Source organism: Manduca sexta, chromosome 28 (assembly GCF_014839805.1).
Source record: "Manduca sexta isolate Smith_Timp_Sample1 chromosome 28, JHU_Msex_v1.0, whole genome shotgun sequence".
NCBI classification, from domain to species: Eukaryota; Metazoa; Arthropoda; class Insecta; order Lepidoptera; family Sphingidae; genus Manduca; species Manduca sexta.
This window is the reverse complement of record NC_051142.1, coordinates 16,141,484-16,162,643: the sequence shown is the minus strand read 5'-3', so window position 1 is coordinate 16,162,643 and position 21,160 is coordinate 16,141,484. Positions and strand designations below refer to the sequence as shown.

At 36.3% G+C, this 21,160-nt stretch overlaps 1 protein-coding gene across 1 annotated transcript; it reads right to left on the bottom strand.

Moving 5' to 3' along the window:
* Window positions 1-83: 83 nt before the first annotated feature.
* On the bottom strand, window positions 84-19,333 carry LOC115456233. Its single transcript, XM_030185205.2, has 3 exons — window positions 17,515-19,333; window positions 6,801-6,922; window positions 84-5,401 (listed from the first exon to the last, which is right to left on the bottom strand). Exons 1-3 carry the CDS (start codon window positions 19,027-19,029, stop codon window positions 4,822-4,824), a joined length of 2,217 nt encoding a protein of 738 aa, XP_030041065.2. The 5' UTR covers window positions 19,030-19,333; the 3' UTR covers window positions 84-4,821.
* Window positions 19,334-21,160: the final 1,827 nt, after the last annotated feature.

Below are 21,160 nucleotides of genomic sequence, written 5' to 3'. Positions count from 1 at the left end.
CATTTTTGTGATCTGTACTTTTCTCTGCACCATTACTATGAAATCGCAGGGTTAATATGGAATGTTTCAAATAAAACCAAATATTTTTGTTTGTATAAATATATTGTACAACCGACCCCATTTTTAACATGGACAATCATTTGCGACACTACAATCTACATACATATTACACACAATTGAACAAAGTGAAAAGTGCTGTTAATTGATAAAATTTAACGCTTAGGTTTTTAAAGCGCTTCAAACGGGAGGATGTGTTTATACACAAAGTAATTTTAAATTCTTATTGTCTTTGATAAAAACAATAAACTATAGTTTTCACGCTTTTAGCTATTTATAAAAAATATGAAACGTTTTCTTATTTAGTTAAAAAACAACTTTAAGCCTGACATCTATAGCTATTTTAAAAAACGGAACAACTATCTAATTCCCGCAATATTTATTTAGAAAACGAAACATTCTCATAATAATATTCCAAAGACAACTTGAATCAATTAACATTCTTTAGATGTTAGCCTTAATGTCGAATATGAGACAAAACCCGATTATTTTATTTAAAAAACTACACCTCGAATCGATAACCTCCTTTTATTGAAGTCGGTTAACAATGCAATAATACATAGATTAAAATCCACGTTTATACGTTTTAAAAACCAAAGCGGACGCCAATTATGGCGGTAAATTACCATACAATGAGACAATATGAAACATTTAACCACATACTTAAGGAAACACAAGCTATAAATTGGAATAAAAGTTGAATAATTTGGACCTTTCTCGGCATGTGTATTCCAGTCTTAAAACGAAATAATTTTATTCTATAGATAAAAAACCCGGCAGTTTCGACGCGAAAGACAATATATTATATTTCTATACAAATATACATGCTATGGTATTTATACAATATTAACAATTTTTACAATCAAACGCAACTTGGCTGTATTATGAAATTACCTTTGCACCTTAATTAAAAACTTATTCTTATTTTCTTGGTATCTATTCAGTGAGCTATTCTTTTAAATTAATCCATATTTGAGGTCTAAGTACTAGATTCTAGGATATATAACTAGTATTTTGCAATATTCAAACAATATAAACAAACTGGCGTTTATGACTTTTAAAGTTAGATAGAGTTGTCTAACTGGATAAAATAGTTTTTTTTTTTTTTATCTGGCACGGGTGCATCTGATAGTGTAGACCTAATTTTAACCAAAGAACAGTTCCCTTAACCGTCTTCCGATTTATAAGTACCTTATTTAGGTAGAAAAATTATCGAAAATGATCACAAGCGACATTTTAATGAAAATGTTTGTTTATATTAGTTGAAATAATTACAAAACGTATTGAATATATTAGAGACCGAGGAGTAACTTCAGTGACGCAACCATGATAGAAAATAATCGAGACAAAAGCTTCCGACATTTTGTAAGGACGAGCTCTAAGCAATACTTAGGTTGCATCATTTCTTGTGCAATTTGTCATAACCGACATATTTCTCATAGACGCGATGTTATAGAATATAATTATTTATAGCAAAACCGAGGAAATAACTGGTTGTATGTTTATACCACCAATAGCTTAAATTACAAAGTATACTAGATGTCAAGTTTCATGTACCCGGCAGTTACACTGCATCAGATCACATCGCAATTACATATTGCTCGTTAATTGCTGCCCTTTTGACATATCTCGCTTGCTCACTATTACAACGCCCTGTGTTTATTTACTTATGTTGCAAATAGAATAAGAAAAAGTCTGTTAAAATGAGAAAAAACAAACATGGTTCCACTTGACTTCTCTTTCGGGATTATTGAAAATATTCAATGAAAAAGACTTAGAGACATGTATTGTATATTTCAATTTGCACATCAAATATAACAATACCTTGCAATAGTAAGCCAGCGATATGTGGATAAACCCGCATGTATTGCAAAATAATCGATAAACTTTACATAATATATAAGAGTTTCGTGTCAAGGTACTAGTGCTATTGTTTAATGATAAAATTTTAAAACAAGCAACCCGTCTGTACCTTCCCTGGAAGTCCTGGTACGTCCCTGCGCCATGGTGTTAAAAGGCTCTATTGTAAGTAAAAACTGGACACTATTTCTAATGCGTTTCTCATATAATACTATATGAGATAAATATTAGAAATTCTATTGTAATCTTTGACGCATCCAAATGAAGTAAGGCGGTGCGGAAAACAAAGTAAAAAGTATGAATTACGGATTTTCTTAGCCATCAATATTTGCAATGATTTTTTGCTATCCAATTTAGGCACTTGAGAAAAAATTCCAAACGTGACCCCAAAAAAATCGAATTTAAAAATGCCTAATGTTTAAACATTTCTCCGCACTGCTTCTCCGCTCCGCTCTGTGTCACATGCATATGTCCGGCGACAGATATATGAAAATGAACTTAAGGTATGAACTATACAGTACATTATACAATGCCACGTGAATAAGCGTACTGAAACGAAATTAAAAATATTTTAGAATATGGAAAAAAGTCATTTCAGCAAACAACTCTAATGTCGTTTACGTTGTGGGCAATTCTTGAAAAGGCTCGAACTGCTGGCAATATGTTTAATGAACTGTATGAACACACTGAACACGTAACAAAAGTGTTTTTAATCCCTTGAAAATACTCGCATATTGGCCTTAATAATTTAATGCATATCAGATAAAATGTTCCTTATTTATATTTATATTACAAGAACGCCTTGAATGGATTTTTTTTCTTTTATATACCTCCGTCTGCAGTAGTTAGTAAAAGTTACCTTATGTCGGTCTTTTAGACCGTGATTTGAGATAAAATATAAATGATACAACCAAAATAACAAACAACTATTTCCTAATGTAATAAAATTTACACAATAATTATATATTAATTGTTTTTAAAGATATTCAATAACGTATTATTTAATAATATCGACTCAAATTATTATAGTGTGTGAAATGGAGGTAGTTTAAAACTTAAATGAAACGAAGGGAAATGAACCTAAAATCCCGACTAATAAACGTAAGCGCCGATAGACTACAAAAATAATTAAATCCCCATATTATAGTACTACACACGCATGATATGGATAATAAAAGTAACTAATAGATAAATATTAGCGGTATATTTCAGGACTTACGCTTGAGATTAAATTGCCCTATTCTACCTCAATATCATCATTCGAGAGTCGATGTCCTGGCCCAAAATCGCTTACGGGTTCATGCCTATATACCGTATTTATTCTGGCACAAATTAAGTACTTGTAAAAATTTTATGTGTAAGGTCTGGTAGTCAGCACAAAGTTAGAACGGAAAAAAAAATCAACTTGAATTGAAATATTCTTCGAAGGAACTGATACTCACTAGAGGTCATTTGATTGCAAATTTGTTTTACATAGGCAAGAGTGTATTCTCTAATTTTCATTTTACTCACATTAATCAATGCTTTAGCAATAAAATTTCAATAAAATCATTAATATTGGCAGGGAATTTCATCATATTCTGCTATCTTTACTTACGTGACAATGCAAATTAAGTTTTATAACATGTTTACCACAATCCCATTGTTTGTGATGACCAATTACAAATTTTATCAATGTATAAAATTTGTGTAACAATCAATTAAAACATCTAGTCATAGTGCGCTGTGATTAACTCAACTACAACACTTTCAATATACATTTTTTCAAAGTATATTGCGGACTAAAATGGATTTTCAAAGTTCTGTCGAAATTGAAATGTAGGTACAAATTATATTTGCTATGGCTTACTCCTAATGTCATATACGTGTTTTTCATACAGTTATATGTTATATAAATTACATGACTAATATATTTCAAAATGTTTTTCTAATCTAATGGTATCGACGCTTAAAAGACAATTATATCTAAGCGACATATATACTGAATATAAGTTACAAATAAATTTGGAATCACCAGATATTTCTGCTTCGTTTGATCTAGGTTTTCTATCTCTATAATAATTTTATATTATTAGACTTATTTTTATAAAGTAAATAGTTAAATTGTTATGAATAATATTATTAAAATAAAAACTTTTATTTTAATAATATAATTTTAATAGTTTACCTGTCGCTTAAATATTTGAAGCATCGACAGGCGAAAATTTTTTTTTTTTTTTGTAAAAATCTTCATATTTATTGCTTGCGGTACCCAAAATATTGCAACAACCCCGCTGGTCTACAACAATTTACTAACCAATGCAGACGGATTTATCTCTATCATACAAAAATCCTAAAACAGTATTGTTTACATTTTACAACTATATTATATTCTAGCTTTATATTTGACGATTCAGTCGAGTTTAGGCACTTGTAAGATGGACGTAGTGGCAACCGAAATGTTATTTTAAGACAATAGATCCCTAGTTAGTCGAATAGACGATATAGTTTCCGATAGTCATGTTCTAGCAAATATTTTTTTTAAATAAGAAATATTGCCAGATTCATATTGAAATGCTTTTTTCTGGTCTAGCGGTGGAGCCCTTATTTAAACTGTTTTTGAAGAGGCCGAGGCCTGAGAAGTTGATTTAGATCTAATTTGACTAATCAAATGTAAGTTGCACAGCTGTAAAAAAATATTCTAAAAATCTAAACACCACTAGAGTTCTGATTTTCTATCTACTTAAATGCACGTGGAAATATGATTTGAGTCTCGTTAGAATCAAAGTTTCTGAACTAGGGAACATTTACCGTCTTCATCGTAAATTTAGAGAGCTTCGCCATTATTCCAGGAAATTGGTCTGTTGTTTTAATTTGTCGTCACCTACCACGCCTTACAAGTCTGTATGATACAATATCGTGTCGTCAAATACTTGCAACGAATTCAATTGTTTTAGGACTTTCATATTTAACATCTAAATCATTCCTAATTATATCCGCATCACTTCTCACTTTATCTAAAATTTCGTAATTTGTTTCTTCACATTTCACACCACTATTGTAATTACTGATTACCATACAAACATTGCATTTTTCAACTACAATTTTCTCCACATCACTTCTAAAATCGTCTAAGCCTTTTTGAGTATTATCTGATGGAATTTCAGTACATTCGGAATTTAAAACTTCTTCACTATTGATTACTTTGTTAACAATTTCTCCACAGTTTTTTACTTCATTGATTACATCTTCAGATTTATTTACTTCGTTAACTTCTGTTGGATCTGTTTTTACATGGTTATTAGGTCGTGTATCAGTATCGTTGTCGGCGCCAGCGAGTTCCTTCTCTAAAGCTTCTTTCTTCATCTGCTCTTCTAGTTCTTTCTTCTCGGCTAGTTCTTTTCTCTTCTGCGCGTTCCACCACGGCATAAACCGTTGGAACATGACGCGTGCGCGATGCTGTGGTTTCAACACCCAAGACACCGCCATATCCACATCGGCAATCCTGTTGAATTTGGCACAATTTAGCAAACTAGGAACAGATGCTCGGGAACAAATTGTAAGTATTAATATTTAGTATACAAAACACCACGTGATACTAGGTACTATTGCATTTGCTTATGCCATATTCTAGATCAAATAGCGTGACTGAGCATTTTAATACCGACTTTTATAAAAACTAGAGCAATCAAGTACCGTAATACCTTTCTAAATAATTTAAACTCAGGTTGGCGTTTCTATTGCTTATGGGCAGGCGCTTATACACTTATATATATTATATATGTAACACACTCGTTTATTTGCCTTCCACTATAAAGATAAGATTAGGAAATCCCCAACGTACGTAACATCAATTAGCAAATTATTTTAACACTATCAATTTAATTCATACACCTAAATGCCAATATCACGAACAGTGTCGGCGATAATTCTCTATTATACTATAGATTCCCCGTGGTTTCCAAACAAGGAACCATTACATTCCTCGACCTAATCCAATATGTCATGAAGATTTCATACTAATCTGATTATTTATGACGAGTGATAGGTATTGACTTAAAAATATTCCGTGTGGGATTTAACAGACTCGTCATGAAGGGTACATATTGGAAACACCCGTGTGTACGTGACACGCGCGGCGTGACTACGCGACCAGCTCGCTACTAGTGCTAAACAGAATAAAATGTAAAGCACGTTATTTGCAGTGAATTTTGTGTATATATTCATGGCTTACTAGGTTAAAGTTAAGATAACAGTATAGCTGAAGAAAAGATGGATAGCGCAAATTAAAACACGTGCACGGAAGACAGTTGTATTGGTTCATTGTGATAATGAAAAATGATAAATAAAAATATATATTATTGGCTGTAAGTAACACGCCCTCAACCAAGCTTATTCCCTGATACGAGAAGACGTATTAGGCAAGTCTATGGCCACACCCAGATATTCTTATTAAATGGAATAATTTGCAAAAACTAAAAATAATCGCATACCTAATAGAGAGGTAACTTAGTTTTAGGGTCAACTTATACTAGCGCAGAGTCGAAGCGGAGCGAAACGTCAATTTAGTTAATATAGCAAATTCATCCTTATTTCCACAACGTAATGTCCTTGTTTCTATAGAGACAGACAAATTCTCGCGTATTGGCGCGCATTCTTTTTATTTTTTTTTCTATTTATTTCATTCTACGGGATACATGCGTTTACAGACTGACCAGCACTACGTTGATCAGTGCGCACTTGTTTATGCGAACCAAAGCGTCTGTCTGGTTCTGACGTCAGACTCTTCATCACTACTGATCTTAAACGGATGCATCCATGTAAGATCTGCACATCGTGCAATTGTTATATGATTTGACGCTTCGACGCGCTTCGACTCTGCGCTAGTACGAGTTGAGCCTCACCTGCGCTGGAACCGCTCGCGGTCGCGTGCGTACCGCTCCCAGTGGCCGGGCCGAGCCTGCCGCGCGGCGAACGCCCAAACGCGCATTACGTGCACACGCGGCGCCGCCTCTGAGAATCGAACCTGTAGACAAACGAATATCACGTGATGAGCTGTTTAATACGTTTCAGTTTAAGACTACATTTGCGTTGAGTACCTCGATGGCAGCCAGAAATGTAGCTGTCTGACATTATGCACTGATTGACCCTGCAATGCGGATTATCGAAATCTACTTCGGTGTTTTTTTTTTTTCATTATGTATACAGTGAAAACTTCTTTGCTAACCATTTCGATACAAAATATTCCGACCAACGACTAACGATTCACTTCTTTGACCTCTATTAATTATATTAACCTCACGAGTACACTTGGTGACTATGGTATTTTTGTATATCACGTACACACACCCCTACGAGAGGCCGGTATGCGGAGTCATTGCTCTATACCGCAGTGATGACGCGCCGCTGACGTCACAGTGACGATCACGTAGGCCATCAATCACAATCACGCATATTTTGAAGATTACAGTATTAATACAGTTTTTCACGTTCCTCGCGTACATATTTAGGGTATAAAATCGGTGAAGTCTAGCAGTGGACTGCAAGCTGGGGTGCCACTAATTTTCGCACCTTTCGCAGTGTTTCGAGGTCGTGGGATCGAATACTACATTGTTTTTTTTTGCGAACCGCAATTTTCTTTAGGTCTGTGTATGGAATAGTCTCACGCATTTGATACCCACGACATAAGAATAGTACAACGTGGAGTCTTAATTATGTGCGTTTGCATTTACTGAAAGTGTCTGAGCAATTTTGTCTAACAATGCTGTTAAGATGTTACCAATGTAATACAAACTTTAAAATTATTAATATAAGATTTAAAATAATTTCCTATTAAAAAGCTATTCTCTCATCTGCCCCTACACTCACAGAGGTATAAATCCAAGTACATAAAATATTCGGTGACGGCGCCACGGGTCGACTCGATATAAATACCCGATGAGTAAAATGATTTAACACGCAAATAAAGTTACGCACGGGTTATTTTTGAAAATCTGTCATCTAGCAGACATTTTGGTAGATCTTGTACTACAAACTATCTGGAGAGGTTATAGCTTTGTCTATTTCTGCACAATTGTCTGGGAAGGTTATCGCTCCGTCTATATCTGTCTAAAATCAATTTAATAATAATAATAACAGCCCTGTATTATACTTGCCCACTGCTGAGCACGGGCCTCCTCTACTATGAGAGGGATATAATCCCTTAGGCCTTAGTCCACCACGCTGGCCTAGTGCGGATTGGTAGGCTTCACACACCTTCGAAATTCCTATAGAGAACTTCTCAGATGTGCAGGTTTCCTCACGATGTTTTCCTTCACCGTTAAAGCGAACGATACATTCACGTCAAGAGGTGTGTGCCCTTGGGATTTGAACCTGCGAGTGTTCGTCTTGGCAGTCCGTTCCACACCCAACTAGGCTATCGCCGCTTTCTGTCTTACAAGGGTTGTAACTTGTAGTAGTGGGTGTGTGGGCGGAAGTCTCTACGAAGCCTAAGCTAGTCGTTTATATTCTAAAGCCAATTATACCACTGTCATATGGGTATTGTATCAATGCGTGACAAACATTGCAAAGTATTGTATTTTACTGTAAAGATAACAGTGCGTGCAGTTATACTAACAGTATGACACATATTGTGTACAAATATATCTAAGAGTACAAAGTATCATTACCTTATTAATCCGTGGGAAAAACAAAGCAAAACATCATGACTCAAGCAACAACACGACGTGACGTCATCATTTCGTCATTTATTTCAATGTTTTATAATGTCCCGTCACGTTGTGTTGCAAGCTATTTTATGGTTTCTTCAGTGACGTCACACTCCCTTCTACAATTATTGTTTACACGGTATGTTTTGCCAGAAAAGGCCACAATATTCCATACTAATTACTTTTAATTATTTTGTATTCGATATTTACTATACTTATTTTGTTTATCTCTGTTTTTGTTGGTTATTATTTCCCTGAAGACGATAATTAAAGAGAATTCTAACTAGTCAACAATTTTTATACAAAAGGGAGTAAACAAACAATAAATGGGTCATCTTAGGGTACGTGATTACTGTCGCGTATAAACAATAAACATCCCAATGCCAAAGTGATCATCGATGCGTTGCCGTTATCTGCCCTAAAATATAAAATATCCCCAAAGCCCGGTGAATAAGGCATATTTTATGTCACAATAGTTAATGTATTTTGTGACACGTCACGCCACGTCACTGTATGTCACGGTCGTGTACACCAACCTCGTCACCAGCCTGCTACCACCATTAAAACTATTATTGCAACAGCTAATTTCGACATCGCCGAACCTTTTACAGACAAGCATGAGAACAACTAGTAAAAGATCATCCCTCGCTTTACAATGTCAGAAGATTTGTGAATATGAACTGAACTCAGAGTACAGAAAGTATTAAATCGAGTTTTGAGAGAAGGAATTGTCTAGTCTTCGGCTATAACGTTGGCCGTTAACAAAACAACGACAAAGTTGATACAACAGCATTACAATACTTCTTCCCTCGTCTCATGAGCAAGTTTATAAGCTACCTTATTCGCCTATTGGTATTGGCGATGATGGGCTTATATAAAACGTTCATAAGTAACATGGTCTATTCGCCAGAAGGATTCTGACACAGCTGAAGTTAGCTTGTGTTCTGATGATGTCAATTGTCAATAGAACAACGCCAGAAATGCATATTCGTATGCTGGTGATAAATTAAAATAAGTTGGTAGGTATGAATAGGTCTTTGCACTAATTACCCAATTAAAATAGTTGTATAGCCAATAAGTGGACACGTACGGGTGAATAATGACAATAATGCTCTGGTAATGGCGCTGGTATTTAAAATAGAAAGTGTGGCGTCCATTTGGGCAAGAGCCAGCGCATTGTGTACACAACAAAGACGTAATGACTGCAGAGTATCGCCGAAATTGGGCTATTGCGACTAAAGGCAATGAGACATGGACTGCACGGGGCTAACTATTTTAGTACATTAGATATTAATTGTGATCCAGTCATTACATTGGCTACAATGCATTTTACATCGAAAAATCATACTGCAAACTGTTGCTGAAGAGAAACAGAGAAATCGATGGAATCTACAGTCGGGTCACCTTCTTCAAAAGCTCGTCATACCGGCGACTAAACATTCGCATAACACGGACACGCACGCGTGACTATAAAGAGCATTATTAAATGGCTCCTCGACTCGTGGTGGCATCTCCAGTCGCTTTCCATCTTGGCAGAACCTAAGATGCTTCACCAAATCGTCCTTGTTTCCGTAATCCAAGCCTTAATACTTCAACATTGAAGGCGGAGTTAAAGCAGTCCCACCTCACAACTAGCTTGCCTGAGTAGAAACGTACTCCCCGACACTCGGATCACCTAGTAATGATCTACCAACTAGTAAATAATTTAATCTGTTTCAATAGTTTTGCTTTGTGCTGTCACAAACGCTATGTACAAAATTAAATAAATTTAATATATTTCCTACTTATATATCAATTATCAACACCTGCATGTACTTAGTAGTCGGTTATCGTGGTATTTCTTTCACCACAATAACGCAATGCGATTGAACACGTACCGTTATGAAAATTTCAAAGAGATAACTGCTTTATTGTGAAGTCCATAAAGAACATTTGTTTCCGTTATTGTAGTCCATAATTGATATCTACGATACATTGGTATCTTTGTTTGAGGTTAGGACAACTTGTGGGGTAAATATAACGACCTATGGATGAACATCAAGTCCAAAAATGACAGAATTGGAACACAAAACAATATCGACACTAAGATAAGTGACAGTTCTTGAACATAGCTGATAAAGGCATCCATTGCCCCGTGTGATAGGTCTGGACACGTAGACAGTGTCAGCGGGCATGCGCTGAATCACTCTACAAGATATAACAACGCTTGTGCAAATCGGTGAATGATTCATGTAAATACATGGAAAAAATTATGACCACTGCTGAACAGTTCTTTTTTGTCATTACTATGGCTTTCCTTTGAAAGAACTTCACGTTACGTGAGTTGCAGATGTAGACGTTGAACGAGAAAATTAGTTATTATTTCTAGGTTCTTGTTTAACTGTTACTTATGATGAAATGAGGTGTGGTCTGTCCGAAAAACTTATAGAAGTTAATTATTTACCCCGGATATTGAACACAGCGCCTTTGGTCTCACAATATGCCAACGAAACAAGTCATTTATTTTCTAATCTTAAAACAAAATAACTGTGTCCGAAACCGGGAACGAATGTTCAAACACCAAACAAAAACAATAACACCGCTGCACAAACAAAGACCAGCGAACAAAGCGCATTGTGCACTATATTGCGACTTTAAACATATATTCGACATGTTTGAGTAACCTTATTTCGATGCTATCTTTTATCATAATGGCATTTCATGTATTCTGATCACATTGCCTAAAATCTTGGTAGCAATAAGCTAGTTGGTAATAGAAAGATCTCTGGATACAAATATCCGCAGGTTAAAAACCCAAGGTTCACTCAAAAACCTCTGAGTTTTCGAAGGTACGTGTGTATTATGTTTAAGATATATTCGTTTGTTAGGGAAGGAAAACATCGCAAGGAAATCTACGTACAGAATTCTTCATAGAAATTTCGAGGGTATATGAAGTCTGCCAATCCCAATAGCAAAATAAATGTGCCTGGGGTTTTCCATCTTAAAAAATTACTCAGTCGCAGCTCGGAGCCAGGAAGTTGGTGGTGTGGTGCCCCTGTGGTTAGGAAAGCAGTTAAAGTCATTGGTCCTGCGCCTGATCACTCTCCGGTCATGTCGATTACCGTCTTACCGGACTATGACAGTGATGGAACAGAGAGTGCAACTGTGTATTGCGCACACACTTGTGCTCTATAATGACCTGCGGCACATTTGCTACGACCCTAGGCACACAGCTCGTGCGTATGCCTCTTGGTTTCTAAATTCACATTGAGGTCTTTCTAAGGGTTCGTGAACATTTCCCTTCCCTTCCTTCCAACCACCCTAAGAACTCCTATTCCTTCCTCTTCTCTTCCTTCCCTTTATCCCCTCCCTTCTTCCTCCCGGGCCCTAAGACCGTCTAGCTGGAGGCTGCCGAGCCTCCAGTGATAGCGGTAGGGCCCACCAACTCATCATGGGGCTGCCGTGGTTGCTAAGCCGGGGGATCGCTTATACACCATTAGCAGGGTACCCCAGGTGATAACCACGGCAGTTCCCAAAAAAAAAAAAAAAATCCCTTCTAAGTGGTAGAAGAGGCCTGTGCTCAACAGTAGGCGGTATATCATAAAGGGCTGATCTTATTATTATCTAACAAAAAAAAACAAATTTTGATGGACTTCAATTCAATATTTCCTGAGGTGTTTGCAACGGAAAGAGACAGGACATGTCGCAAAGTCGCGTCATGCAGTCTGACATTACACTGTGATGTAATTTTTTTTTATAATATACTTATTACCCAGCTTAAAAAAAACTTCGCTCGCTCATTATTTGCCCTATGTAATTTTTATTTATGTTGGACAAATAGAATATATTTTCGTGTTCTTAAAATTCACAACAAAATTAATTCATGGTTCGTTTCCTTTTCCTCTATTCATCTTTCGGGATTATTATGCATTTCGCTATAAAATATACCTCAATTTATGCAAAAAAAAAATATCAGAACCTGGTAATAGTGAACCAACGACTTGCCACAGTATAATTAGAAAAAGTGTGTTTAGTGTAGTGTTACTTTAGTTACAGCCGACTATTTGCAAGACAAACAACGTATATACACTTCTTATCATATAACCTACAAAATTTTCAAATATCATAAGAATTTAAAACATCAACGCTATCATTATGTAGGGTTCTCTTTGGGACCTTGTTGGGAATTTGAAAGCAAATCATTGTATATAATATAAACGCCCGGGGCTCCCCCTTGATATAATGTCACTCCAGAACTTTCAGGACAGAACAGAATGACGAAATTATTGTAATTATTTGATTGTATTAATAAGGGCATGACCTTAAGTTCTTACGTGGTGAAACCGTGCTGATAGTTTTGTTTACATTCTACGATATAACTGGGTTAATTTGCTGTTCTACTACTGAAGACCTACTGTTTGGCAGCACTGATTTTTTGTTGTTGCGTTTCATACTTAGTGGTATTGCTGAGAAGTCGGAAACCAAGATAAAATTAGCCTTTGCTCAAATTCGTACACAACCAAAAATTAGTATTTTAGAACAACGATATAAAACAATACGTCTTCGATATAACCTAGTACATGTATAAGTGGCATTGCAATATCGTCGTTAACGCCATGCTGCAAGGTCTAAACACGCATAAAAAATAACGTGACCTTGCCGCAACGTGGCTCGCATACTAAACGTACGAGGAAACGAATATTCGTTGTCTCATGTGCACACCATATGCTAGAGTGGGAACAGTAACAATTGGTTTTAAGAACAGTAAGACCGATTCCGGCGGTTTCGTAAAGTCAAGGCTGAATGACCTGAAGACCTTAGCGTGTTGACATGTCATGGAACTGGCACTGTAAGGCTGTACGATCGTGTCCTTTGCTAATTCATTTGAAAATAGAACAATGAGTTTCGAGAAATTCCGATACTAAAATGGTATTTAAATTGTTTTTGTATTTTAGTAATGAATGTAATATGCCGTGTTTATCTCTATTTACCTATTTGGTTGCAGACTGTCTCGAAAATGAAGCTAATGAGGGCTTTAACTAAAATTTTGTTTTCTATAGAGGGAAGACAATTTAAAGCACCTTTGCAATATAACTTGCAGCTGATGTAAACAAACATTTTAATTTTTCCCCAAAAATATTCCACCAGAGGTAATTAATCATATTTCACAAATTTGAATTTCCTTTGCCTCGCACTGCATACTTATGTTAAAAATTACACAAACATGTTAATTTCTATAAATCGCAAATCTTTTTGTTCTAACTGTTAAGAAAAAAACACTCTAATGAGTTTGTATATTTGGTGTGAATTTTAGAAGTAAGCTAATGTATGAATTACCGATATTTGCGTTATCAAGTCATAAAAAGATAAATTTGTCCCAAACTGACGCAAAACGTGTGTACACCATCTATATTTCAAATACAACTGATCCAGAAGAACAGATAAATCGACCGATTATAATAGCTCGGACTGTAATTTGCACTAGTAGCAATATTTCAATAATTCTATATCCCGCAACTCGCAGCAAGTTCTGCAAGTGTGAAAATTTGCAGACAACAGCATGCCAAAACTCGGTAAAAATAGATTGCGACTGATAACTTCTGCAAGTTTTTTTGCAAATCTAAACATCGCTTTGAATATTATAATCACAGTAGATAGCCTCACTAGTACGGATGTAGACAGGTTTTAGCATCTGGGAGGATCTGGTTCAATAAATATAATAAAACAACAAGAATGTGCACTAAATGACATTCATTTGAAAAAAATAACAAGGTTGGCAATCTTGAAAATTCTATAACCAATCAGTTGTTAGTTGAACAAACTTTATTTCGGGCGGTGGGTTGTTGAACGGTCTACGCCCAAGTTTTTTTCGCGGGAAAAAACTCGTTGCTACCACCAGTGTAACGGTCATATTGGTTTCACCGGTCTTACGGTCCAATGTCGACACTTGGGACTAAAGCATCATCCGACCGAGCATTGGACAGAGTCCCTAACCCTACATCAGCATGCCAACCAAATCCGGAGTGGCCTGCTTCGGCGCCTACGGGACGGCCCACTGCTCTTAGAACCACAAAGAAACTCAATCAAGGGTAGTTAGCATATTTTTTACATTTATAATACTCTGTCAAATCATCTAAATTCAAGTCATAATGATTTCTTATCTTCGCAAATGTTAGACATTGAATTAAAACGATTTTGCGAATTAGCGCTTTTTTATATTATAATTTTCTCTCGATGTTTCGAAGACTACATAATTCATGGTCACGGGGGGACTACTAGGTTGTAGCAAATAATCAACACCGATAACATTATCGCACGAAAATGCGTTTCAATGCGAATTTAATTTGTTTCATATCAAATAATTACCGACGCGATAAGGTCGGCTTTCGTGAAACTGATACCAGAGTGAAAATTATTAATATTGTGGGTTACAGCGGGGCGGGGGACGACGAGTGCACTCAGGGCTACTTTCACTAACATATCTTGTTTATAAAGTTCTGCTGAGGACTATGGCGCTGGACAAAGTTTATACTTATAAACAATATAACTACGTTAATCGATGTATCAAATCGAAACTCGACCAAAAGAGATACAATAATCGAGTGAATATTTTTGGCCTCAATAGGAGATTATTTCTTATCTCTTCGGTCATATCGAATCGCTGGCTCAATGAACTGAGTTTAGGAACGAAGAGTGCAACTGTGTATTACGCACACACTTGTAAACTATATATCCTGCTTGCCCGGCCGATCTCAGTTAAGATTGGCCACCGTGCCCAAATTTGGCTAAGAGAGATTCAATATTATTGGTTTTAGACATTGGTCTTCTAATTCCTATTGCTTCGATTTGGTCAAATATATGTCGTATTGTCGCAAATTTTCTGATTTTGTTTTTAAAGGTCGAAGTGTAATATTTAGTGCCAAGTACTGTTTATTTCGCAAATTTAATTACGTCTTAAAACGTGTATTATTCCTCTATTGATTTATTGAATATGCGTCTAGAATTGAAGTAGGGTATTTGGGCGAAAGTTTTATGGCTTCTGTAGCATAGCAGGTGGCAGGCTGTTAAACTAAAGGACGCGCGTTCGATAACTGTGACAAACTTTTGAATGATCCGAAATTGTCTCGAATCTGAGCCTCTTAAAACCCCTCATGATAACTTGATAAGACTCGTATCTTTTTTTGTAAGAGGATTATGTATGCGTCTGTATATATCTGGTGAGGTAGGATATATTTTATATACGTTAAGAAAGCGAACACCGTACACAAGGTGTTAAAACCCGCCATAGTGGCCCACGTGAGTGTCGCGTACCGGGTTCAGCCTGTATATATCCGGTTCCAACAAACCGACGTAATTATTTCGACTGTCGAGGGGTAATCATCTCACGTCAGTCAACCCTCTATAGGATCCCACTCTACTTACCATCAGAGCCCAGTCATTTGGCTGTGCCCGTACAAAAAAAATACTTTTTAATTTAAACAGCAACACACGGCAGCGCGCATAATTTAATATCAATAACTTGTTTTATTTGACCTTGAATGCTGATTCTAAAGTGAGTCTTGCAAGATACTACACTCTTTAATAAGATATAATATGACATACACAATAAACATAAAGATAAGTATTACATTCCTCTTTTTGATGATATAATTGCCTAATATTGTCGCATTTGATAAATACAATATTTCTAGAATTATGTTTTTTTTAATTTATTTACCTACTTATAACCAAAGGACCAACGACATTTTATATTTTAATTACACAGACACTCACTCTTTTATCCCCGAAACCTGAAACAACTGGTTCAAATTGTAAAATTCTTTTAGTGTTGGATAGCCCATTTCTCCAGGAGGCTATAGGCTATATAACTTCACGCTATGATCAATAGGAGCGGATCATCAACGATAAATGTTGCAAAAATGAGAATGTTTGTTCCTTTTGAGAGTTTCTGTTGAAATGTGAGTAGATAATTATTGTTTACATATAGTTTTCTTCCCTTAATGCAGCACAGGATGTGTGCAGTAGTGATTTATAAAAACCTATATGGTTCTATATCATAAACTATATGGAAGAATTCAAATTCCAAAAGCGAATTATTCAAGACCATAAAATAGGTAATTTCATTATAAAAGCCATTACTATATAAACAATAACATATTATCATTGTATGTTTTGAAGTCATTTGGAAAAATACATGAATAAGATCAGCCTTGTCACATAATACATTTAACAAAAGTCTCATTAGCTTCAACGCTAACTACCTGGATATATAAAAGGTTATAATACAAAAGAATGTATTATATGAATATAATAAAGCTAAAGACTTTGTTTGAACGCACTAATCTCAGGACTATTACTGATTTAGATTTATCTTCACAAATAGAAAGCAACATTTCTCCTGAATGCTATAGGCTACATTTTGTTTTAGAAAAACTTTTTCACCCCAGTTGAGACACAGACAAAATATATAAATGTATATTATATTACACCTGTGCAAGCAGACTTGCTACTAAACTAAACAGGAAAGTCTGTGGTTAGTTAATAAACAGGTTTTGTTTCCTACAGTGGCTCGTACACAAGTGGTTTGAACATTTGAGATAACAAATCATGTTTACTACATCTGCGGTATCAGTACATACTATGTGGGTATATATTACAATACAGCTGTTGCTACATAAGCTATAAATTGCAAGATAAAATTTATGCTTTATTGGACTAGTGGCAACGGTTGTACTGTGGCGCTTTTTGGGTGAACATAGGATCAATTCTCAAATAGAATAATAAAGTTTGACTAAATCTGATTGTTGAAACCAAAGCTTGAGCAATTCTGTAATATTTACAGGAGCTGGAATAACATAAATGAATTCTATATTACAAGATTACCCATAATTAACTTATGGACTTAAGAAAAATAACAAGCAAATGACATTACCTTCTTAGCAGGAAGGTTTTTCTTCAAAGCCTTCCTCCTCTCATCCAGCAGCAGGCCTGTGTTAATCTCGCTCACTTCTGACACAATCTGGGAACCGTCCACCTCATCGTAGAGACTAGCATCCGCTAAATTACTAACAGTCCTGGATAGACACTGTGGCATCCTCATATTATCACACCCAGAGTCAGATTCACTGTCCGAAGAGTCACTACTATCTCCAAACACATCGTTGGACGTGTAACAACTGTCAGGAGAGTCTTCAAACACAATGAAGGAGTCCTCGGAGTCACATTCCGATGTGCTTCGGACTCGTTGCGGGATGTCGGTGAAGACAATCTGGTAGGAATCGTCGCTGGACGCCGACGTGCTCCGGAAACGACCGGTGATTTCGTCGAAATACTCTTGCGGAGTGTCGAATGATGGCTCGGAAGTTTTTTCCAGTGAGTGGAAAGACGGTGAGTTGTCAACGCTGGACTCGTCCAGGTTGACCTCTTCGGCGAACAACATATCCTCTTGAATGTCTTGCTTAATTCTTGTTTTCTGACGCTTGTCTGCATACAGACGGTGAGGGTTCTTGTATTTCTTATCCTTTGGTTTTACAATAGGGATTGACTTTGTTGGTCTTGTGGGAAGAACTTCAACAGGTGTCTCAGGGACAAGCTCCTTTGTTCTGGCATTTCTTTTGTTTTGTAACAATGCTTTCAATTTGGACAGTTTGTCTTCACATGATGACACTACTTGTGCTGGGTTGTTTTCCTTTGTTGCAGGTTGCTCTTGTTCTGTAACAATTTTAGGTGCTGTGGGTGGAACCTGTTCAGATGCTGGTGCTGTCTGCAGCCGAATAATTGGTGCATCAACTTCATAATACTCTTGTTCCTGATATTGTAATGGACTGAAATACTCAATAATGGTGTCATTGGCAACCCCAATAAAGTCTTCAGGCGCAAAGGCATCTTCAAACTGCTCCTCCACAGATGTTGGATCTACAAACACTCTCCTGGGTCTCCGGCTGATGTACCGATTGGTGGTTTTGTTGGTGAGGAGTTGGCGGACCTTGTTGAGCTTGTCCTCGCAGGCGACGGCCGCTGTCTTACACTCCGACATGGCCACATTTGCCTCGCTCGCTGGGTCGAGTACATTTTTGTAATCGCCGTTGGCGTGTTGCCAGGCGACGTCTCCGGCCTCCGGGGAGCGCGCGCGTCGGAACACCGCGCCTGACAGTGCCGACATCATACCGGTGAAGAAGCTCGCGATGCCTGACAGGCGAGAGTACTCGGCACCCATGCTGGGTCGCTGCTGTGAACCCTCAAAAATACTCTCCTTCTGATTGGTCGGCAAAGTGTCCGCTAGGTTTTTCTTCAGCGGCTCGGGGATAAGATGGAGGTTGTGGAAGAGGTTCTCACCGAACGTGTCCTTCATTTCCGTCTTCTGCGCGTCCGTGTAGAAGTTCCCAATCGGGTACTGCATGGGAGCAAATGGGGACCGCCGAGTGTTCCAGTCCCCTTGGAAATTCATTCTGCTGCCTTTCTACACTCACGCTGTACAAAAGTTTGTAATGTCAGGCGACGGCCTGTGAGTAAACTTGGACTTTCTCAATCTATTTGTTGTCGGGAATCCCAAATCGTTCCAATGTGGGTGTCCACACAACGCGTCTCTCACTGTACCGCACTTTGATACACAAACACAGGTTGTAAACACTGAATAACTCATAGATTTGCTTGATTTGTCGTACAAAACACTGTTGGGCTCCATTATGGCAAGAATATTAGTACAATACACGTCTTTACAGCTCGGCCATTTTGTAGAAAATAATGTGACGCGATGACATTTGCAGATAAATATTGTGGCAGACTAGTGTTGTGCTGAGACGATATAATATTAATCGATTACACATATAATCGATATAATGTTTATTAAATATATTTTTGTTCCAAAAAACTGCCGACTTGGTCTCCTTTCTATGTTTCTTCATCAGACGTCACCACAACATAAAAGAAATTATAAGTACAAAACTTGCTCTCTCTACACTGGGTTATTACATAGCAGACAATATCTAGCACCACTGTGTTTCGTGAAACATCAATTTTAAAATCCCAAAGCAGGATATTATATAGGTACCTACTAAAACCTAAGTAACATAATATTATAATAATATTATTATGTTTAGTGTAAAAGCTTTTGTGGTGTGCTGATGGCAAACACACACTGCACAAGTCATTCCATTTTATATAATAATCGATTTGAATACTTATGTCTTATTTTTTTTATCTAAGTATCCATAATCGATTTATTAATTATAATTTTACAAGTCACGTAGGCAACGTCCTTCTGATCCCTTTTTCTGATGCAATAATTAGTTTGTTCCCAGCACCATCTAGAAACTTGGACTTTAGTCTAATTAGTAAATAATTACGATTCTTAGAACGCTATTGGCCTAAAAACTTGTTATTGATACTAAAATTCTATGTGATTGGTGTAATGTAATTGTTGGTTGGTTTAAGTTAGAGTGTTGGCGGGAAATTGAAAACGTTATATTGTAACTTACCTTCTCAGCTCACCTTTGGTCGTTGCGTTTCAACAAATGATTTTTACCAATATCGGTGTTAATATCTGACAGATATAAGGAATAGATAACAAAACATACTTAATTAATAGTAAATAAATCCCTGCTGCATAGTAGGACGCCACCGACTGTTTAAAACAAATACCCAAGAATTTGCAATTACTTTAAATACATTTACATTCCAGAATTAACAAAGAGCCAGCCTTATGTATCCAGGCAACAAGGCCAAAATTATTTTATGCCCTTTTCTGGCGTCATTTTATGGTCGCAACAGTAATATAGGTTTCACTATTTCGCCTTCGATGTAAAGCTTTATTACGTACTAATATAACATTCAACATAATAATATGTGAGAATGATAACTGAAAACCATTTTCGACAAATCTATAAAACACTCTAAATCTATTTTAAATATTATAAACTTTATTGTCCTCGTGCAAAAGGAAGAAATTCTGGAATCGGAATTTGGAATCAGTATTAAATGAGGACAGAGTATATGGTACGTTTACGACACGACGTTGGGAAACTAATAATTTAAAAAAAACCGAATGTATTGTCAGTATCAGAGCTTAGGACTTTACTTATATTTCGCCCGTCTGTAAACTATAGCGCGATCTAAAATTGGTCAGCGCCATCTCTTAACGAATTAATAACTTAATCTAGAAAATAACGTATTTTTTTAAAAACAATGGTGCAGAATAACTAGAGCGATTCTGGAAATACATTCGCATTACATACATTATAAAAATTATTGACAAAAGTAATTTGGTCCTAAGAAACTCTCGCAAATTTCTAATTTAATAATAACAACAGCTATATCGATATCGTCGGCCATAATATTTGGAAACATAGAATAAATATTCGGAAAGTCATGTTTATGAAGTCTCTATCTATTTAGGATTGTGACTTCTGCTGTAACAAGCTTATTGATATTATTTTTTTCGGCAAAGTGAGCCCCATTCGATTGTCAATACTTCTGCTGTAAAATCAAACATTCACAACATAATAAAAGTCTGAATTGTTTTCGTTGTTTTTATTGTATTCTAGATGACTTACATTAAATTAAAATAATATTGTTTTTAA

Excerpts from the sequence above, each read along its gene's own strand:
- LOC115456233 (XM_030185205.2), bottom strand. The coding sequence starts at position 19,029 with ATGAATTTCCAAGGGGACTGGAACACTCGGCGGTCCCCATTTGCTCCC. Across the intron at positions 6,923-17,514 it reads AAAACCTTCCTGCTAAGAAG|GTTCGATTCTCAGAGGCGGC; the intron begins GTAATGTCATTT and ends GTTTGTCTACAG. Across the intron at positions 5,402-6,800 it reads CGCGAGCGGTTCCAGCGCAG|GATTGCCGATGTGGATATGG; the intron begins GTGAGGCTCAAC and ends CAAATTCAACAG.